Source organism: Chiloscyllium plagiosum, unplaced genomic scaffold (assembly GCF_037043375.1).
Source record: "Chiloscyllium plagiosum isolate Xiang-an unplaced genomic scaffold, Cpla_swu_hap1 HiC_scaffold_15, whole genome shotgun sequence".
NCBI lineage: Eukaryota > Metazoa > Chordata > Chondrichthyes > Orectolobiformes > Hemiscylliidae > Chiloscyllium > Chiloscyllium plagiosum.
This window is the reverse complement of record NW_028270153.1, coordinates 33,609,361-33,630,452: the sequence shown is the minus strand read 5'-3', so window position 1 is coordinate 33,630,452 and position 21,092 is coordinate 33,609,361. Positions and strand designations below refer to the sequence as shown.

At 40.2% G+C, this 21,092-nt stretch overlaps 1 protein-coding gene across 4 annotated transcripts in view; it reads left to right on the top strand.

The window, feature by feature from the left end:
- The first annotated feature begins 7,430 nt into the window (after positions 1–7,430).
- The window catches only part of LOC122560144 (zinc finger protein 704-like), a 112,617-nt gene continuing 98,955 nt past the window's right edge, over positions 7,431–21,092 (top strand). The window contains exons 1-2 of one of the 4 annotated variants that reach the window (XM_087994869.1): positions 7,431–7,584; positions 9,179–9,420. In XM_087994869.1, the coding sequence (XP_087850995.1) occupies positions 9,179–9,420 (242 nt within the window). In that variant the 5' untranslated portion in view covers positions 7,431–7,584. Of the gene's footprint in view, positions 7,589–8,188; positions 8,627–9,178; positions 9,421–21,092 lie in introns of those variants that run through there. The other 3 variants (XM_087994870.1, XM_087994868.1, XM_087994867.1) reach the window with 3 other exon arrangements.

Sequence of the window (21,092 nt, the reverse complement as noted above, 5' to 3'; positions counted from 1 at the left end):
CAGACTTCCAGTGGCAACAGCAAACTTAGCCCATCACCCTCTGCATCCTGCCACTAAGCAAGTTATGAATCTAATTTGCCAAATTGCCCTAGATTCCATCGATTGGATATGAGTTTGCTCGCTGAGTTGGAAGGCTCTTTTTCAGACATTTCATCCCCATGCTAGGTAATATCATCAGTGAGCCTTCAGTGAAACACTGATGTTATTACCAGCTTTCTATTTATGTGTTTAGGTTTCCTTGGGGTGGTGATGTCATTTCCTGTGGTGATGTCATTTCCTGTTGTTTTTCTCAGAGATTGGTAAATGGGGTCCAAGTTGATGTATTTGTTGATAGAGTTCCAGTTGGAATGCCATGCTTCTAGGAATTCCCGTGCATGTCTCTGTTTGGCTTGTCCTAGGATGGATGTGTTGTCCCAGTCAAAGTGGTGTCCTTCTTCATCTGTATGTAAGGATACTAGTCATAGTGGGTCATGTCTTTTGTGGCTAGTTGATATTCATGTATCCTGGTGGCTAGTTTTCTACCTGTTTGTCCAATGTAGTGTTTATTACAGTTCTTGCAAGGTATTTTGTAAATGACATTTGTTTTGCTTGTTGTCTGTATAGGATGTTTTAAGTTCATTAGCTGTTGTGGTTTGTGGGCTACCATGATGCCAAGAGGTCTGAGTTTCCTTCTTAATCATTCTCACATGCAAGACCTTGACAAAATCAAGTCTCTGCTTCACATCTTTGGGGAAAAATATGCGACTATTCCTGCTCTCATCAAGGGGAGTCCTTATTAAATCTCAAAACTGGTCATGATTGTCCTGAATAAATGACATAGATTGGTTGGACCAAATGGGGTATCATGCATTTTTTGCTGTATTCTATGAAATTCCATGTAACTGTTCTGATCTTCCTCTAAAATATCTAATCTACTCTAAATTCAAATTTCTACTGATTTTTCAACATTGGGGTTCAGACTAATTTCATGTGGGTGCACATCATGCCCACTTGTAGCTTTAGAAGTAATGTTTGGAGCATATGCTCATCATTAGGACATTCCTGGTGAAGGGCTTATGCTCCAAACGTCGACTCTCCTGCTCCTCGGATGCTGCCTGACCGACTGTGATTTTCCAACACCACACTTTTTGACTCTGATCTCTAGCATCTGCAATCCTCACTTTCTCCTACTCGTAGCTTTGATGAATGAAACTGAGAAGTACAGTTTTAACTAGGCAGCATATTTCAAGAGAGATTCCAGCCCATTAAATTTTCTTCAGAGATTAAAACGATTTCTTGATTTACAATCTTTCTCTGGATATGCACTTTTCGGTGTAATTCACAAATTAGTACCTCACAGTGTATCAATATTATTAATCAGACATCAAACTTCCTCTTTTAATGTCAATACTACGTATTAGTGACTGTGAAGTCATTAAAATCTTCTGTCCCATTTTCACATTTTTATTAAAGAGCATATTGTACAGTTTATAAGAAATGCAGAGTAGAGAGTTTTATTACAACTATATATCTTATATCAATCTCAGCTAACCACCAATTCAGCATTTCTATTATCAGCATTTTGAATTACAAGCTCACACCATCAGCAGCTTTGTCCTAGGGGCTTATCTACTCAAGAAACTGAATTGATATCCTGAAAATTATGACATGCAGGAGCCACTGCCGGCAATGACAAGGCAAGTGGAAATAGCCGGCCATCCTCTACCACATTACACAAGTGAACACGGGCAGAGAATGTCAGCACGCAATTAAACGCAGGACTCTGTAGCCATTTCTAACTCAATGCGTTTTTGTTTCAAGCGCCACAATCAGTTGCAGGAATTATGGACAATTTCACCTTCCTAGCTAATCAAAAGACAATACCATTAAAATACTACTAAAGCTTACTGTATTCCTTTCACCTGTTCAGCAGATGTGTATTTAGAAAAATAAGTTGTATTTACATAGGTGCTTTGATGTTGTAAAACATTCCAATGAGCATTACAGGTACATTATCAGAGAATATTTGACTGAGACTGGCCACTTCTGAAATTATTCTCTAAATGGGTATTGACTTGTGGATTCTTCCCATCACTATAAAAATTTCAGATACTTGTCACCAAAATTTCACCTTCAAAACTGCAAGTACCAAAGGTACGAGATAAACATTTGCAGAAACATAGAAAATAGGAACTGGTGTCGGCCATTCAGCCCTTCAAGCCTGCTCTACCATTCAATGTAATAATGGTTAATTATCCAACTCAGTACTCTATTCCTTCTATCGCTCCAGACCCTTTGATTCTTTTAGCACTAAGAACTGTATCTATCTCCTTGTTGAAAACATTCAATGTCTTGGTCTCAACTCCTTCCTGTGACAGAGAATTTCACAAGGCCACCACTCTCTGGGTAAAGAAATTTAACCTTATCTCAGTCCTAAATGGTCTACCCCATATCTTAGACTGTAAGCTCTTGACTCCAGAATCCCCAGTCATCTGGAACATCCTTCCCATTTTTACCCTGTCTCGTCCTGTTAGAATTTTATAGGTTTCAATGAGATTCCTCCCTCATTCTTCTAAACTCCAATGAATATGGGCTTAACTGATCCAGTCATCCAGTCTCTCTTCATACATCAGTATTGCCTTCCCAGGAATCAGTATGATAAACCTTCATCCCTCCATCACCAGAACATTCTTCCTCAGATAAAGAAGATCAAAGCTGCACACAATACTCCAGGAGTGGTCTCACCAAGGGTCTGTAATAAACTGAAGTAAGACATCCCTGTTCCTGTACTGTAATTGCTTTGCTATGAAGGCCATTATACCATTTGCCTTCTTCACCGCCTGCTGCACCTGCAAGCTCACCTTCAGCAACTATTGTACAAAAACACCCAGGTATTGTGGCACTTCCTCCTTACCCAATCTAACAACATTCAATTAATAATTCACTTTACAGTTTTTGCTACCATAGTGAATAACTTTACATTTAACTGCATTATACTTCATCTGCTATGCATTTGCCACACATTCAATTTGCTTAACTCGCATCAAAGCATTTCTGAACCCTCATCAAAGGCACATTTAGAGATATTACATTTAGCTCTCTCTTCTAAATCATTATCATGTATTGTGAATACACAACATAGAACATAGAAAAGTACAGCACAGAACAGGCCTTTCATGATGTTGTGCCGAGGATTATTCCTAATCTAAAATAAATAACTTAAACTACACACCCCTCAATTCACTGCTGTCCATGTGCATGTCCAACAGTCACTTAAATGTCCCCAATGACTCTACTTCCACCACTGCTGCAACGCATTCCATACATTCAAAACTCTCTGCGTAAAGAACCTACCTCTGATGTCTTCTCGATACCTTCCTCCTAATATCTTAAAACTATGACCCCTTGTGCCAGTCAATCCTGCCCTGGGGAAAAGTCTCTGGCTATTGACTCTATCAATACCTTGTACACCTCAATCAGGTCACCTCCCTTCCTCCTTCTCTCCAGCGAGAAAAGTTCAAGCTTAGTCAACCTCTCTTTGTAAGACAAGCCCTCCAGTCCAGGCAGCATCCTGGTAAACCTTCTTTGCACCCTCTCCTCAAAACCTCCGTATCTTTCCTATAATAGGCGACCAGAACTGGTCACGATATTCCAAGTGTGGTCTCACCAGAGTCTTGTAGAGCTGCAGCAAAACCTCACGGCTCAAACTCGATCCCCGTTAATGCAAGCTAAAATACCATATGCTATCTTAACAACCCTATCCACTTGGGTGGCAACTTTGAGAGATCTATGCACTTGAACACCAGGATCCCTCTGTTCCTCCACACTGCCAAGAAGCCTATCTTTAATCATATATTCAGCATTCAAGTTTGACCTTCCAAAATGCATCACTTTGCACTTATCCAGGTTGAACTCCATCTGCCATTTCTCAGCCCAGCTCTGCATCCTGTCTATGTCATGCTGCAACCTGCAATAGACCTTGATACTATCAACGGCACCTCCAACCTTTGTGTCATCAGCAAATTTACTAACCCACTCCTCAACCTCCTAATCCAAGTCATTTATAAAAACTACAAAGAGCAGAGGTCCAAGAACAGAGCCCTGCAGGACATTACTCACCACTGACCTCCAGGCAGGATACTTTCCATCTACAACCACTCTCTGCCTTCTGTCAGCCAACCAATTCTGAATCCAGACAGCCAAGTCTCCCTTTATCCCATACCTCCTGATTTTATGAATGAGCCTACCGTGGGGAGCCTTATCAAATGCCTTGCTGAGGTCCATATACACCGCATCCACTGCTCGACCTTCGTTGACCTGTCTTGTCACCTCCTCAAAGAACTCAATAAGATTTATGAGGCATGACCTGCCCCTCACTAAGCCATACTGACTGCCTTTAATCATGCTATGCTTTTCCAAATAGTCATAAATGAATAGCTGAAACTCAAGCACTGATCTCTGCAGTATCCCACTAGTCATTGGCTGCCACTCAGAAAATGGATTATTTAATTTATTCCAATTCTTTGTTTCTTGTCTGCCAACCAGTTATTTATCCATGAGGAGAAAGTGAGGTCTGCAGATGCTGGAGATCAGAGCTGAAAATGTGTTGCTGGAAGAGCGCAGCAGGTCAGGCAGCATCCAGGGAACAGGAGAATCGACGTTTCGGGCATAAGTCCTTCTTCAGGAATGAGGAAAGTTTGTCCAGCAGGCTAAGATAAAAGGTAGGGAGGAGGGACTTGGGGGAGGGGCGTCAGAAATGTGATAGGTGGAAAGAGGTCAAGGTGAGGGTGATAGGTCAGACTGGGGTGGGGACGGAGAGGTCAGGAAGAAGATTGCAGGTAGGGAAGGCGGTGCAGAATTCGATGGATTTGACTGAGACAAGGTGGGGGGAGGGGAAATGAGGAAACTGGTGAAATCCGAGTTCATCCCTTGTGGTTGGAGGGTTCCTAGGCGGAAGATGAGGCGCTCTTCCTCCAACCGTCGTGTTGTTGTGGTCTGGCGATGGAGGAGTCCAAGGACCTGCATATCCTTGGTGGAGTGGCAGGGGGAGTTAAAGTGTTGAGCCACAGGGTGGTTGGGTTGGTTGGTCCGGGTGTCCCAGAGGTGTTCTCTGAAACGCTCCGCAAGTAGCCTAGGCGCCTCATCTTCCGCCTAGGAACCCTCCAACCACAAGGGATGAACTCGGATTTCACCAGTTTCCTCATTTCCCCTCCCTCCACCTTGTCTCAGTCAAATCCATCGAATTCTGCACCGTTTTCCTAACCTGCAATCTTCTTCCTGACCTCTCCGCCCCCACCCCAGTCTGACCTATCACCCTCACCTTGACCTCTTTCCATCTATCACATTTCCGACGCCCCTCCCCCAAGTCCCTCCTCCCTACCTTTTATCTTAGCCTGCTGGACAAACTTTCCTCATTCCTGAAGAAGGGCTTATGCCCGAAACGTCGATTCTCCTGTTCCCTGGATGCTGTCTGACCTGCTGCGCTCTTCCAACAACACATTTTCAGCAGTTATTTATCCATGTCTGTTCAGTACTTCCAATCCCCTACACTTTTGACTTACATGCTAATCTTTTACGTGGGACCTTATTGAAAGCCTTCTGCAAGTTCAAATAAGCCACTTCCACTGGTTCACCCCCACCATGGGTAAAGAAATTTATCACCATCTCACTCCTAAATGGCCTACCTTGTATCCTTAGACAGTGACCTCTGGTTCCAAAATCAATCCATACCCTCCAAACCATAGGAACTATCCCAGAGTCTATAGAATCTTGACAAATGACAAGATATCCACTATTTTTAGATCCAATTATACAGCATGGAAACAGACCCTTCATTCTAACTCATTCACGCTGATCAGTTATTGGTAACCAATCTAGTCCCATTTACCAGCAATTTGCCCCATATCCCTCTGAACCCTCCCTATTCATGTAGCCTTTCAATTGTGGTAATGGTAACTGCCTCCACCAACTCCTCTGGCAGCACGTTCCATACACATAACATGTTCTGAGTTACCCCTCAGGTCCCTTTTAAATCTTTCCCCTCTCACCTTAAACTTATGTCCTCTAGTTTTGAAATCCCCTATCCTAGGAAGAAGACATTGGCTATTCAGCCCATTCCCCATGATTTTAAAAACTGCTATAAGGTCACTCCTCGGCTTCTGATGCTCCAGGGAAAGAAAGCCCTCCTTAAATCCATGATTCATGTTATGTGTAAAAATTGAGTCCCAGCACATTTTAACAAGAAGTGTATGATCAGTGTTAACAGATTCTCAATAAATAATGCTGCCAAGATTAAATCGTCAGAAATAGTGATTGTTAATTGAAGTGAAATTAATTGCAACCCCATTAAATTAGTGGATTGCTTTTAACGAAAATCATAAATATATGAAAAATGTGGTTTGAAAATGGAGTATGGGGAGCACATTATGTAATATAGACAATTCAGTTTTATATTGTTTATATATGGATGCTATATCCATATCATCAGTTTTATATCGTTTGATTCTACCTTTACTAGGCAACAAACTACCATGACTGTGGAGGACACATTCTCCATGTACCTTTAACCTCATGAGCATTTCAAGAAACGCATTATCAATTGTTACATATTCCATTCAAGAAATATTCCAATCCCGGTGAACCAATTAATAAAAATTGCAACAATTGCTTTAAAATTTGTATTCGCACAAGAAAATGTGCAAGTTTCCAAATCGAGACCTCAATGTGAAAGAAAAGCTCCAGATTAAAAGTAGCACTGTAGAAACAAAATTCCCATCATTCATATGCAATTGACCAGATATTTCATCCCACCCCATCCCAGAAATTCAACTGCAGACAAACCAAACAGTTTTGGACAATAGAAAACATTTAGAAGAAAGATTAGTCTAAACAAATAGTTTGCACTGCAAACTTTCTTAATAAGTTATATTCTCTCATCACTGAATTCTCAATAGGGATAAAAATACAAGCCCAATGGGCTGGATAAAATTTTAATGTTTCGACACGTACGTCATCAAATTTCGCTTCACCTTGGCATTAAAATGCTATTTAAAAAGCCTAGATGAAATAACTGTCATGTCAGTGCACCCTAATTATATGCAAATGTCTATTATTGGCCTGTCACTTAATCACTTTTTAAATCATATTAGCTTTCACGAGTCAAATGAAATTAGTTAGCCCCTCTCCCTCGCTCTCCACTTAGGAAGGAAAAGTGTGCGTTTACCTACAAGGACTGTATTCATATCACAATGATGCAAATTCTAGATTAATAATTTTTTAAAAGTTAACCAAGCAAGACTCAAAAGGGCTGCCATTTTCCCTCCGGCCGCTGGGTCTCCGTTTGAACAACGACGTGCACTACGTGCTGTAAACATTACAGTGTCAAGTCCCTGCTAGCTCTCTGCTATGATTGATGGGCGGAGAAACCGGCCGGCGCGCTCCGCAGTCCATTCCATTACTCCTGCCCACAGGCTGATCGCAGGGGGTGGGGAGTCAGCACCGTTTCTTAACGTGCAACTTTCCCCCCCCTTGGAGCAAGCTTCGACGCGGAAAGGAAGCTAAGCTGAGCAGCAGCAGCAGCAAGTTGCAGGTGGACAAGGCAACTAAGTGAGTGAGTAATAATCAGACTGAGAACCAGAGATCGCTTGAAATGGGGCAGACGCAATCAACGAAAATAGAAGAGGCGCAACTTCTAAAAATCCAATCGTATCCGAGACTGGATTAAAAATAAATCAAACAGGCGTGGCCAAACTTAGAAATGAGTGACAGGCACATGGCAGTCAAATGGTTGGTTTTGAAATGTTTTGACCCAACTTTTGGTTGCAAGGGTGGGTAGATGAGAAGAAGGGGGTGAGGTACAAAAGAGGGAAAAAATGGGGTGCGCTGGAAAAGGCGGGAGGGGGTTGGAAAGGAGGGAGTAAAGAGAGGGAGGGAGGGAGGGACGAAGAGGAGGTGGGGTGAAAGGGGGCGAGGTGGGGCAGCCGGTCTGCAAACTGCGCTGTCCGAGCACCGGCAGCAGTGCCCGGGCCGGCGGCGCTGAGTGACAAGTAGCTACACCAGCCGCACGCCTTGTTGCCACTGTCAGCGTTCTTTAATGGAATGTTTATAACGTGGAGCCACCAATCGGTGTGAACGGTAGGCGGGCCCTAGCTCTGAGGGGGGCGGGGCCCGGCTCAGCCCGGGCGGCGAGAGAGAGAGAAGCAAAACAATTGTAATCAGCAGGAACGCCGGCTCGCAGAGTGGAGGGGTGGCTTCTTCCTCCCTCTCTCTCTGTCTGTCTGCAAACATCAGAATCTGACACGAATGTAAAATTGCATTAGCCTCTTCCGTGAGGGGAAAAAAATTATAGGCGCCTAGTTTGTAGTTCATCTCGTCACTCTTCCCCCCCCCCCCCTCAAAAAGCAAGACCATGAGCTCCAAACGCCTTCCAAAAAAATATAAAGTTGTAGGGACTAAGGTTTGCGCGCCAAGTTCATCCGGCGAAGTCAGAGTTTCTGGAGTGATACAGGCTTGTAAGAACGACCCTGCGAGCAATAATTTATACACAATCATGTTAGACGATGGCTCTCTCAGAGAGTATGCAGAAGAAGAAATAATCTGCATCGATGTCAAAGTATCTGGAAAAGGAAAATCCGGATATAATCAAAAGGTATTTAAACATCTGTTCATTTCATTGCACAAAAGGTTAAATGGTTTCCACCGATTGCAAAGTCGATGCATGATTTTATTTTTTTTGCAATCAGACATATTACTTTTTTATATTTGGAATACATATTGAAACTAAGATGGCGCCTGAAGTGCACGTCCAAAGTTTAAAGAGAGTGGAGCAAGGAAACCGGTATAATTAAATGCCCACCTCCAGCGAGACCAAACGCCTGTTACACTGGTGTATTATTAGTGTCGGTCCCATTTTTGAAAGTAAACATGTCAATCTAGATACAGCATATTCCTTGGAGCGAACTGTCCAAACAACTTTGCCACTTGTGGACTTGTCATTTCAATATCTGGACATTGGGTTTTGTCCAGTTTGACTTGGCAACAGGCAGGCCTGCAATAGGAAAACTAACCGAACGTTTTGGGTTGATTTGCCTGATGTTTACTTGTGGAAAATAAAGGATTCTTCTTTAGAAAAACGTTTCATTTGCCGCGGCGGAGGAAACAAAAAAAAAGTCATTAAGCTCTGGGTTTTATAAAATTGCAGATGCTTCTGAACTGCAAAGGCAGTGAATCGGTGGTGGCTTTGCAAGAACGAGAAAAGAATGATGTTCCTTTAAGATCCCCAGAGCCACGCGGCCTGACAGCCAAAAAACCCGAAGACCGGTATCTGGAAAACAAATGTAACAGAACTCGCGAGGTGGAGAAGGAGCACTCGACCCTCCCCCTTGGCTCAGTGTCAGAACAGAAACGCCTCCTTCCTTCGGCAAACATCGACGTTCCTCAGAGGTAGGCTTTCTCTTTTTGTTTTGCAAGCGTTCCGAGCTACTTTTCGGATATCTAGGAACGGATGAGGTCAGATTGCATCCTCAAATGGAACTAACCACGGCACATAACGTGTTCTGAACGTATTGAACAAATGTTCCTATCTTCCGCTCCCCTCAACGTGTATTTTTTCCCCACCCGGAATGGGAACGCCCACCTTTCATACTCTGGAGTGTCGACCCATTTGTAGATCACGACTTATCAGTTCGAGTGTCTACTCGAGTAAATACACCATTGTACTTATCAACTGCTGAAATGTAAAAATCACTTGACTCTCCAGTTTTATAAATTTTGTCACGGTGTACTTTGGTCTTGCCTTGTATCACTATTAAGGTTCCAATGGCATTTATTGTGGTCAGACATTAGTATAACATTGATCTGTCACTTTTTTAATTCATTATTTGGATCTTCTGGTTGTAAGGGTACTTCAGTCAATCATGATCTGTCACCAGCATTTTATGTTAGCTACAATTACTGTGACTGCACTGCCAGTATTTCGAATAGTCATTGCCACCAACTTGAATGCTGAAGATATTGATATATGAGATGAAGCAGTTGACCTGTGCAGATGAAGGTGGCTACCAGAAAAATAGTGATGATGCTGAAGACACACTTATGGTTACTTGGTTCAGTGAAGCAATTACTTTAATTTCTTTGAGCTAAAGCAATAGCATCTACAAAAGTGCGGTGGTTGGAAAGCCCAGTGATTAGTCATTCAAATTTTTTTAAAAGAAGATAGTGAAAACTCATTTTATAATAGCAGAGAGGACTGGTTATGTGGCTGTTTAAATTATTTTGGTTGTAGAAGCAGCTTGTTCTACTTAAGAATTCCAATTGTGGTAAGTGATTTGAATGCAATTGTCTTTTAAATTAGCAATATTTATGATTTATATTTTACAATTGCAAGTAAACAAAAGAATTTTATGTTAAATTTGGTAAAGTCTGGCTAATTAATAGGTCTTATGTCCTGTGCACCTAATATTCTGCTATACTTCAAATCTTGTTCATTATTCAAAGTAAACTCATGCACTTCACAATCCAAATACAGTTGACGAAGAATATTCTTTTTTCTCTTCCACACTGAGATTTGAAGAAACTTCAAGACCTTCACTACTTTAGAAGAGAGTGAAGACATATATCTGGGTTTAGAGATCATCAGAATGCCTAAAGAAAAGAGGTTGGTGCCCAGGCCTTAATACTGTTGGGGATTTACATCTGGCACAGGATTCACCATCTGGCCAACTCCTGCTGGTGTCATCCAAATTGGAGATGCAGCTAAAAATGCAAAAAAAGTACTTCTGCATAACCATTGGATTCTGGCTGTTCATGCCATCCCACCATAATTGCACTAGAGCATCCATTGGTCAGGTATGTCAAGCTAGTCAAAAAGTTGACAGCCAAGTGATAAGAGAATAGACATGCAGTTTGGCAGAATAAGCTGACTGTGTAGCTAAGCTTATCACAGTGGTCAGGGACATCATCATCATTCCTTATAACTCTGTGCAATTGCCAGTCAAAGCTTTCATTTTACTGCTAACTGCCAGTCAGTAGAAATAGTGGAATTAGTTCCAATCAAATTCCACAAACACTCAGTGCTTTTATATTGTATTTAAAGGTTTCAAGTGTTTCTGCAATATCATCCAGTCACCTTCAGAATTCACTTTTTAAGGAAAGAAAACCAGTGGTTTCTGGATTTTTTTTTCTTCTTCTGCATTGCTAATCTTGCTATTTCACAAGGAAAAAGAGTTGAAGTTTTAAGAAATATTTCTCTTCAGTTAGTCTTAAAGTTGGCTTAGAATATTTCTCTTCAGGAATTTTGTTTGTAGGTGTAGTATCTGAATTATATACCGGAACTTAAAACCTAACACATCTTTCGTCTCGGCATGTTATTACCAAAGCCATGCTCTAGGCGGAGGACGAATAGAGCAACACCACGGGAGATCAATTGTATGTTGAATTAAATAAAATCCAAAACAATTTAAGGAAGTTCTTAAGTTTGTAGCATATATGTATGTGTAATATTGATGTAGTGTATGGAACACCTGAAATTTTACTAAATTTTGCTTTGAAAAAACAAGAAGGATTCATATTTACCTTTTGAAACCTCCATATTCTTGACTAAGTTCCATCGTTTCATACTATTCTTATCATCTATTGAATGTCTAATGTTTTCTGGTTCCTATTTTAATGATTTATTTAATTTGTCAGTGCACCTTAGCTTTGAGTTTATCATTTGAAACATTTTCTCTGGAGAAATGTTGCAACTGAAGTCTTCATGTGTCCATTTAGGGTGCTTCATTAATACATTGTAATATAGGTAGTCTTGTTGCACCTGAGACAAATAACATGTAAAAGAAGGGAAAACATTGATCAGTAGTGTGTGAGCGTTTTGTTTAACTTTTGAAGTTTTCTTATGTGTATTTCTGTGTTATATGCCTTATTAACTTAAAATTGCACATAACTTGGATTTTAATTCTGCTTTTAAGCATGAGCTTCCAGTATTGCAAAATCATTGATATAACTCAAATTATACCTAGCCCCAATAAATCTTTAAACTGCCACTCAAAACTAGATAATTTCTTCGCAACATTAAAACGTACACTGAATACAGGAATGATTTGGAGATGCCGGTGTTGGACTGGGGTGTACAAAGTTTAAAAATCACACAACACCAGGCTATAGTCCAACAAGTGACCACCTGATGAAGGAGCAGCGCTCCGAAAGCTAGTGCTTCCAATTACACCTGTTAAACTATGGCCTGGTGTTGTGTGATTTTTAACGGAATACAGGAAAGTTGATGTTTATGGTGTATTAACACTTCAGTTTTTGGGGTTATTACTATACTTTACACAATTTTAATGCATGTTTAGGAAAAAAAATCTATATTGGACTGAAAGATTGAATATCTCCAAAATAAAGCAAATGGAGACTGCTTTCTCCTGGGAAATCTGCTTGTTGGGCTACGGCTCTGTATTCATCCTGCTTTAACACTAGAACTGCAGCATCTGAAGTGTATAGCGTCATAGAGACATTGTCATAGGGATGCACAGGTTTGGTAGGTTAAAAGTTCTAGAAGTCATGCTTGTGCCAGTGGGGGAATTACAACCTATGTCCAAGTTGGTGTAGTGTGTGTTTTGAGAGAAACTTGGAGGCAGTGTTGTTCTCATTTACATGTTGTGGTTGTGCTTCTGCATAGTGGAAGTTGCAGGTTTCTGCTGAAGAAATGTTAAAGGGTTGGAACGCTGGTTGATATTATAAATTGTATCCGTGGGACAACAGCAGTGAGTGGCTGGGTTGCCTTGATTTGGGTATGATTGAGTATCTTGAATATTCTTGGAGCTGTAACAACTTCTACTAGTAGTGATAGTCCCATCTCAATCCTGACTTGCATTTTGTAGCCGATTGCAATACTTTGAGGATTTGCAAAACGAGCCATACACTGCCTCCAGCCACTGAGCTAGTGACTGGTCTCAACTATGAGTTTTTCGTCAATAGTGACTTCCAAGATGTCAAAGTCAAGTTTAAGGTAAGGTTGTTGGACCTGAAAATAGTCAGTACTCAATTAATATGAATGTTACTTCCCCCTTTATCAGCCTAAGACTGGATATTATTGAGATCTTATAACATTGAGTGTGGTCATTTTTTTCTCTGAATTTTAAATGAAGGTGATACATCAGTAATCAAGTCCACCTTCGATCATTTGACAGAGAGAAAAATCATTGATGAAACTGAAAGTAGTTGGTTGTTGGATGGTGATGTGCTAAAGTAGCAATAATTAAATGAAAAAAAGAAATGGGCAACAAAATTGGGTGTTAATTCCGAACCAACCAATTTATGCAATGATCTTCAACATTTGTACCACCTTTGCTGCTTCATAATCAACTATTTCAGGCAACTATTAATTTACCAGAGTGGCACGGTGGTTCAGTGGTTAGCACTGCTGCCTCACAGTGCTACGGACCCGGGTTCAATTCCAGCCTCCACTGTCTGTGTGGAGTTTACATGGGTTTCCTCCGGGTGCTCCAGTTTCCTCCTACAACCCAAAATGTGCAGGTTAGGTGAATTTGTCATAGTGCTAAATTTCCCATTGTGTTCAGGGATATGTGGATTAGGTGCATTAGTCACAGGTAAATATAGGATGGTGGGCTTGGGGAGTGGGTCTGCGTGGGTTACTCTTCAGAGGGTTGGTGTGGAATTGTTGGGCTGAAGGGCCTGTTTCCACATTGTAGGGGCTCCTATCGGTATAGACATCGTTTGTAAAAGTATCACTTTTAAACTTATTAGGCAAGCCATATATTTTGTTCAGTTTACTACTTTATTTTTAATGGTAATGTCTAATCAGTCTATCATGTTAGTGGTGTGTTAGTTGTTGTATTAAGGATATACAGGTGAAGGGCATTGATCAAGTAATGTGAGTACATCTGGGTGGGGGCTCCTCTCTGAGCCAGAAGGCCTGGGTTCAGGTCCCACACTGCACCAGCGTGTATAATCTCCTCTCTGAACTAGTTGGTTGGAGAAACTATCAATTATATCTTGGAAGTTTGCATTTGTTAGGGAGTAAGCCAATAAAGGCAATGTTACTGTGATGGTGCACTTGGAAAGGAGGAGCTGGGAGACCCTGATATTGCTGTCCCTTGTATTAAAGCTTGGGTGTTGGTATCTGCTGCTGCTTCCTATGTTGTTTGCAGACCAAAGGGGATCTCCCTGATTCTTGAGATAATATGAAGAAGTTTTCATCAGGCGTCCACATGATTAATGTTTCTGTTGTCTCCACTGAATGGCATGAAGTTCAGAGCCATTGCTGAGCAAGGGACGTGACTGTTAGCCATTCATACTCCTTTATAATTAACTAGCTTCTGCAGCTGCCTTTGCATAAATGCCAAGCTCTGAGTCAGTCCAGAGGTCCATAGATATTGAGTTTTTAGCTAAGTTCACAACCAGTAGAAGGTATGTATCTTGATATGGTTTCATCTTCAGTTGAAGTGGCTCCCTTGAATGAACATACAATGGTATTCAATTACAGTATAAATCTTCCAATGACTTGAGATACTTGAGAATGCAAAAATTGTGGAAGTCACCCAACTACGGCAGCCATCTTAGTGTAGTATTGACTTTTTTTAAAAAATGCAATTCTAGAAATATTATATTGCAAAACAATCCATGTATAAAGTTAAGAATATGATTTGCCATCACTGGGATTTGATTGAACTTGCTTTTATAATATGGTGAATGAAAATGGAAAATGTTGTTCCTTCGTCTGGGAAGCTCAGAAAATAAAAATGTGGTTAAAACTACTTAAGCTGCTGCGATGCTAGCTCTTCTAGAAGAAATAGATGTGGAGTTTTCCTTTATCAAATATTTTATGGGAAAGTCTATGTAACAGGCCGTTGAGAATATTTTGTCTGTTGAATGGTAAATGGAGAATCGCTTCCAGTGGGAAAACTGTTTTTCAATATAAAATGTGCAAAAAGATTAAGGTTTTGACCTTGCTAGCATAATAGAGACACTTAAAAGAACAGAAATCTTCAGGATGAAATGGGTTGAATCAAGTTGTCTGTTGTCAGCTTGCTTTATAAACTAAAATACTCTCACAAAGAGACTACTGGATGCCTGAGAAGATGGACATCTTGTAGTATGTGGTGTGCAGAATGTGGGTAATTATTTTTCTCATTTTCTTTCTTTTTTTTTGTTCAAAAATATTGTCAGTGTTATAAAGTTTTGATTTTTTTTTAAAAAAGGATGCATAATGGCATGTCAGTTATACTAAGGAGAGGTAGATTAAAGGATATTCATTAAGTAACTTTTTTATTATAGCAAACTTTGTTTTAACTGGCATTCTATGAACCGGCACTCTCGATAAACTGGCAAAAGTTATGCACCTCAAATACCGCAAAGTCTACTATTATTCTGTCCAAATATTATAAATTTAAAAATCCATTTACCTTTCTGTAAATATACTTGTTCAATTGAATGGCCACACAAAATATCAACAGTTGATTCAATTTTGAGCCCGTTTCTTATCCACTACTGCAATGTCCGAGTAGTCAGGTGAGGGTGTGAATGAGAAGGCTCTCTGCTGGTAGGTTTCATTTAAGGCAAAATTGTATTATTATTTAAGTGATCTGTGCTGTAAATGAAATAAAAGTAATGTATATACCTTCTGCATTACACTTCTATAACTTAATGTTTCTATTATTTATGTGGACCTCTTGATCATCCGGAATATTTGATCAACCAGCACACTCCTGGTCCCATAGGTGTCAGTTAATAAAAGGTTTGCTATGTTTCTTGCGACGTGGGTGTTGCTGACAAAGCTAGCATTTGTTGTCCAATCCTAATTGCCCTTGAACCAAATGACTAGGCTATTTCAGAAGGCAGTGTGGAAAAGCACAGCCGATTAGGCAGTATCTGAGGAGCAGGAGAATCAATGTTTTGAGCATAAGTTCTTCATCAGGATTCCCAATGAAGAGCTTGTGCTTGAAACGTTGATTCTCCTGCTTCTCGGATGCTGCCTGACTGGCTGTGGTTTTCCAGCACCACACTCTTTGACTCTGATCTGCAGTGCTCACTTTCTCCCTGCTGCAGAAGGGTGTTTAGACTCAATTGCATTTCCCAGAGGGCCGGAGCAACATGAAGATCAGACCAAGTAAAGGGACGCTCCGTGAGGTATCAGTGAGTTAGATTGCTTTTCTTTTTACAGCAATCGATGATAGTTGTCATTACTGAAACTGGTGTACATTGCAAAATTAGTAATTTAAGTTCCACCAGCTTCCATTGTAGGATTTGAACACTAGAGCACTAAATCAAATTTAAAGCGAAAGATTGGAGTCTGGTTTCCTACTTCACCATCTGACATCAGACATCTCAACATAAACAGCTGTAAAGTCAAATCAAACAAACGTGAAAGCATTACCATATCCACTAATTTGAATTTGAAGCCCCACCCTCTTTTTAGAACTCCTGTCTACATATATTGGGAAAATCATGTTGACATCAACTTATCAGCTGCATACATCACAGCCCAAGTCACAAAGTTCAGAATTTAGCCCATGAGCCAAACTGAAATTTAGTGTTCCAGTGAGGTGTTTTTAAAAGGACCAGGTCTTCAGCTATAATTATGTACTTTTCCCAAAATGTATACATTTCTATTATCAGTTCTATTGTTCTAAGAGACCTGCATGAACTTGTTGTGTGGTGATTGTACTATCTTATCAACAGTAGCATCTCCACTGGCAGGAGAATTAGTGCATTTTGGCAAATTTATGTTGTGGGTTGCCTTATAAATTGAGACCATATTGATATCAAATAGTTTAAATCAGTTCACATGTTGCATATCAGATCAGCTGTATATATGAACTAAAATGTTAAAAACAAATCATGATAAATATGTAAACCTTGACATTGGATGAATTGTTGGACCCATCTCTGGATATAATGGTTCCAGGGTTTTCTTCCTGATGTCTTAGCCAACATATAACCATTGTAACTAAAATCAGATTATCTGCTCTCTATCACTATATTTTGTTTGTGAGATGCCATATTTCCAAAAGTTAGAACAGTTGCTACACTTCACTATTACTTCACTGACTGTGAAATGCTTTTGGATTTGCTGAGATTGAGAGACACCAGATTAATGCAAGTTGAGTCAACACAAAGATATATCAAGTAATGAACATTATCTTTCTGATTATACCTTGAGGTTTGTGGCATGACATAGTATTATCAGTTATTAATTTTGACTCAATTGTATTGTATGCAAGAAAAATTGGCTTTATTTTGGTTACTTTTTGATTACTGTTGCTGGTTGTGTCAGGAGTTTTTGCCAACCAGGGAGTAGTGAGTTGGACGAGTGCCGTGAAGGGTTACATGTTTCTTGCTTGGACATAGTTGAAAATGTAATTACCATTTCTTATCTTGAGAATTGAGGACTGTGGTCATTAGCATTACATGTAATGAAACATCATATAAAAGCTAAGCACTTAATACTTCAACCTTTCAAGCAAATTTCAACTCCTTTTATATTTAGCAGGAAAGCATGTTGCAAAATTCAAATCTTTGAAACTTAGTGCATTTATTTGCTTTTGTGCCTGGTATGTATTTCTAATTTAATATATCTGTGTCCAATATGTCATCTCTAAAAAGCAGTCCAGATCAACCGTTTGATAAGGAGGAAACGTTATCCGTCCTAATGTGTAAAACTGTAGTATTTTGTTAGTTGAAATTTCAATTATGTTTTACTGCTTTTAAGTACTTGTTTTAGTTTGTGGTCCTTGGGAACATTGCAGATGGGTTAACATCAGTCCTGCATACCTAAGTTTCTGGCAATACAGATGAAAATATTCTAATTGTGACTTTTTTATGATTTAATTTGACTATATTCCAATTTTTATTTATAATCTTTTTTGAGCCCTGCTATTCCGTATCATTTACTTTCCGGTTAGAGACTTGATGCCCAAACGAAGGAGCCAACCCGAAAAGAAGGTTTCCTGCTGGCAGTGTCCAACAGATAACCCACATGTCAAATTCAGCCCCATTCCTAATAAAGATACTAAACCAGTTTCAACCATTGGTTTCTTTCACTAGAAGCTGAAACGATCTCTAGTTAAAATTGAGTTTGTGTGCTCACTCAGAAGAACTGGGCCCCATATGATGGTTCAGTTGAAGCCCTTTTAAAATTTAAATGACACTAGCCTGGAGGAATTCAAAAATGCATGCTTCCTGATTGGACTAATTATGTTACTGCTGTAGCTTCGTGAAAGCGGACCTTGGGATGAGATGAGGTCTTTTTACTTCTTTTTAATGTGGGCCCTCATTGCTGCTGTGGGAGAGCTCCACTTTGTGTGTGTGTGTAAATTTTACTGCGTTTTGTGTTGTGATGTTTTGAACTTTGAATCAGTTTGAAGTTTGTCTCTCTGGTCTTGTGTTTCTGCATTTAAGAAGGCAGCCACTTGGTTTTACATATGCTGGTTTCAAACATTAGCCCTTTTTATTTCCAATGCTGATCAGACTGTTGTCTCTCTGAGAGTATCAATCAGAAGAAAGCATGACACAACAATGAAAATCAATAATTGTTACATAGGCACAACTACATTGTTTTCTTTTCAGTGTGGTATTGTGCTGATTTCAAACTGATTTGAGATTGCTCAAAATCATTATACATTGAATCTCGAAACCATTCGGGAGAAGAGACTTCCTATCCCATTTATATGGGAGGATTTACATAATTGCTGATGTTAAAGGCCAGTGGTTTGGTTCATTGTATTGTTGGTGCTTACTAACTTTCTTATGTTGACATACAGTACAGTTTGTGCATCAGATGTGGAGCAAGCACAAAACTATCCCTTAGCCCCCTGTCTTTCCTTTCCCCAAATAATGGAAGACTGCCTGTTATCATTCATTCCTTTCTCCAAGTTTAAATGAAGACCATTAAATATATGCCATAAAATACTAACAAGCAAGCACTTTAGTGCATTTGTTGAAAATGCTCTTTTAACGTTTTCCAGCCTCTGACAAGTGTGGTTGTGAAGTCTGCACATTCACCCTCTATTTGTGTGGGTTTTCTTTGGGTGCTCAGGTTTCATCCCACGATTCAATGATGTGCAGGTTAGGTGAACGGGCCATGCTAAACTGCCCATAGTAGGTTAGCTACATTAGTTAGGGGTAAATGTAGACAAATCTAGGGGAATGGGTCTGGATGGGTTATTCTTCGGGGCAGTTGGTGTGGACTTGTTGGGCCAAATGGCTTGTTTCTACACTAGGGATTCTGTGAACATTTTAGTACAAATTTTAATCCATTTAGTTTAGACTGATTAATTATTCTTCTAAACTAATAAGTAAAAATCTTAAGATTAATGTTGGTACTTTGCTGTGTGTCTTTTAGGGCCAACTTCTGAAAGATTCTCATTTTTTTCCCTTGATCAATTATTGAATGTTTTATTAAAGCCTAATCATGTTAATAAGTGATAGAAAGGATGAGTAGTACTGGGATATTTGCAGTCCCTATTGATAAAACTGTTTCTCAACCCAATATTAAATTGATGGATTCAATTAATCAAGTATGTATTGAGACAAGCAAGTTACTGTTAACAAATACAAAGCCCTGTTTAAGCTGTGTTTGCTATTATTTGGTGTTCCAGTTTACAAATGGTAAGTAAATTGGCTCTGTTGATGCATTAACTGAAAATAAGTTAGTTAATTTGCACTAATGTCCTTTTTAAAACTATGCTGCTTTTTGTTATGCTACGTTTGGTAGACTGACCGTAGTGACTATGTGGCAAACATTTCAGCAACAGTTGTGAAATGAATGATGAAACATACTATGTTATTTATTGTACCAGTAATTCCTTGTTTAACATGGCCCTGTTTAATGGAGCCTGTAATTGCATTATGCTTTGCAAGATTCATTCTAATGTTACTTACTTGGTGCCATTTTGTCGGCCAGTCCCCATGCCCAGCCTTCTAAGGTGCAGCCTCTCCTTGTTCTTGACCTTCCAACTATGGCCTTTCCCCATGCTTGACTTTGAGAGCGGAACCCATGGCACCTCAGACTGAGACCAGGCTCCAGAACGTTGGCAACCAATTGACGCTGCTTGATAGCATAGTTTTTGAATTGCTGTCACTATCTCTACAATCCTCTTCTTGGCTAGTTGGCTGCAGATCTTGGCTTCCCACCCATTCCTACTGATTAGCAGGGTGTGGGCCGTACCTTTTTCGACCCTTCCCTCAATCTCTCTTACAAGGCAGTTGGGAGCTGCTAAATTTGATCAGGATTGATGGGTAAAAAGCAGTGGCTACTCAGCCCTCAGAGAGCAGTGTGGGGAACATTGTCGGAGAGTCTGCAATAAAGAGACATACATGGAGGTGTTCCACAAACCATTGGCCCAGCAGTCAGCCAAGATGAGCAACTCCTGTATCTGACAAATCCTGGATATAGTGGTGACCAATCAGAAGGGGCACCGCAGCCAATCAGAAAGATGCAGCAGCTGTGAACTGGCTAGAGCAAAGATTATCTGGTACAGAGCTTGAAGTAGTGCCTCAGGTCATGCTCCGTGGAGCAGGGAGGGTATGAGGCTGCAGGCTTTGCCCTGCGAGGTGGGGGGGGGGGGGGCACAGGTGATGCCACAGGCAGGAGGGTCAGAGAGGGGATGGATCTAGAGTGACCCAGGAAAGAAGTGTGTGGCTAGCAGGATGATGAGCAGGGGGTACTGTAATTAACAGGTTACATTTTTCTTTTCTTTTAAAACTGATAGTTATTTCATTTGCCAGTGTAGGAATTTAGCTGTGTCAGGTATTTCAATTTACAGGGTATAATGTTTCAATTATTGTGTCTTCTTTCTGACAAGTAAGATGCTAGGGAACCTAACTCCAGTTTTAACATCCATTCCAGTTTCAGTTAAAGTTGTGAATTTCACAATATAACCACAACTTTTTTTTACTCTTTTTAGTAATGAGAGTCATAGAGTAATACAGAAAGAGGCCCTTTGGCCCATTGAATCTATGCCTATCATCAAGCATCTCTCTACTGTAATCCTATTTCCCAGTACATGGCCCATAACATTTTGTGCTATGACATTTCAAGTGCTCACTTATATACTTATTAACATATCGACAAGAGTAGGCCACACAGCCCTTCAAGC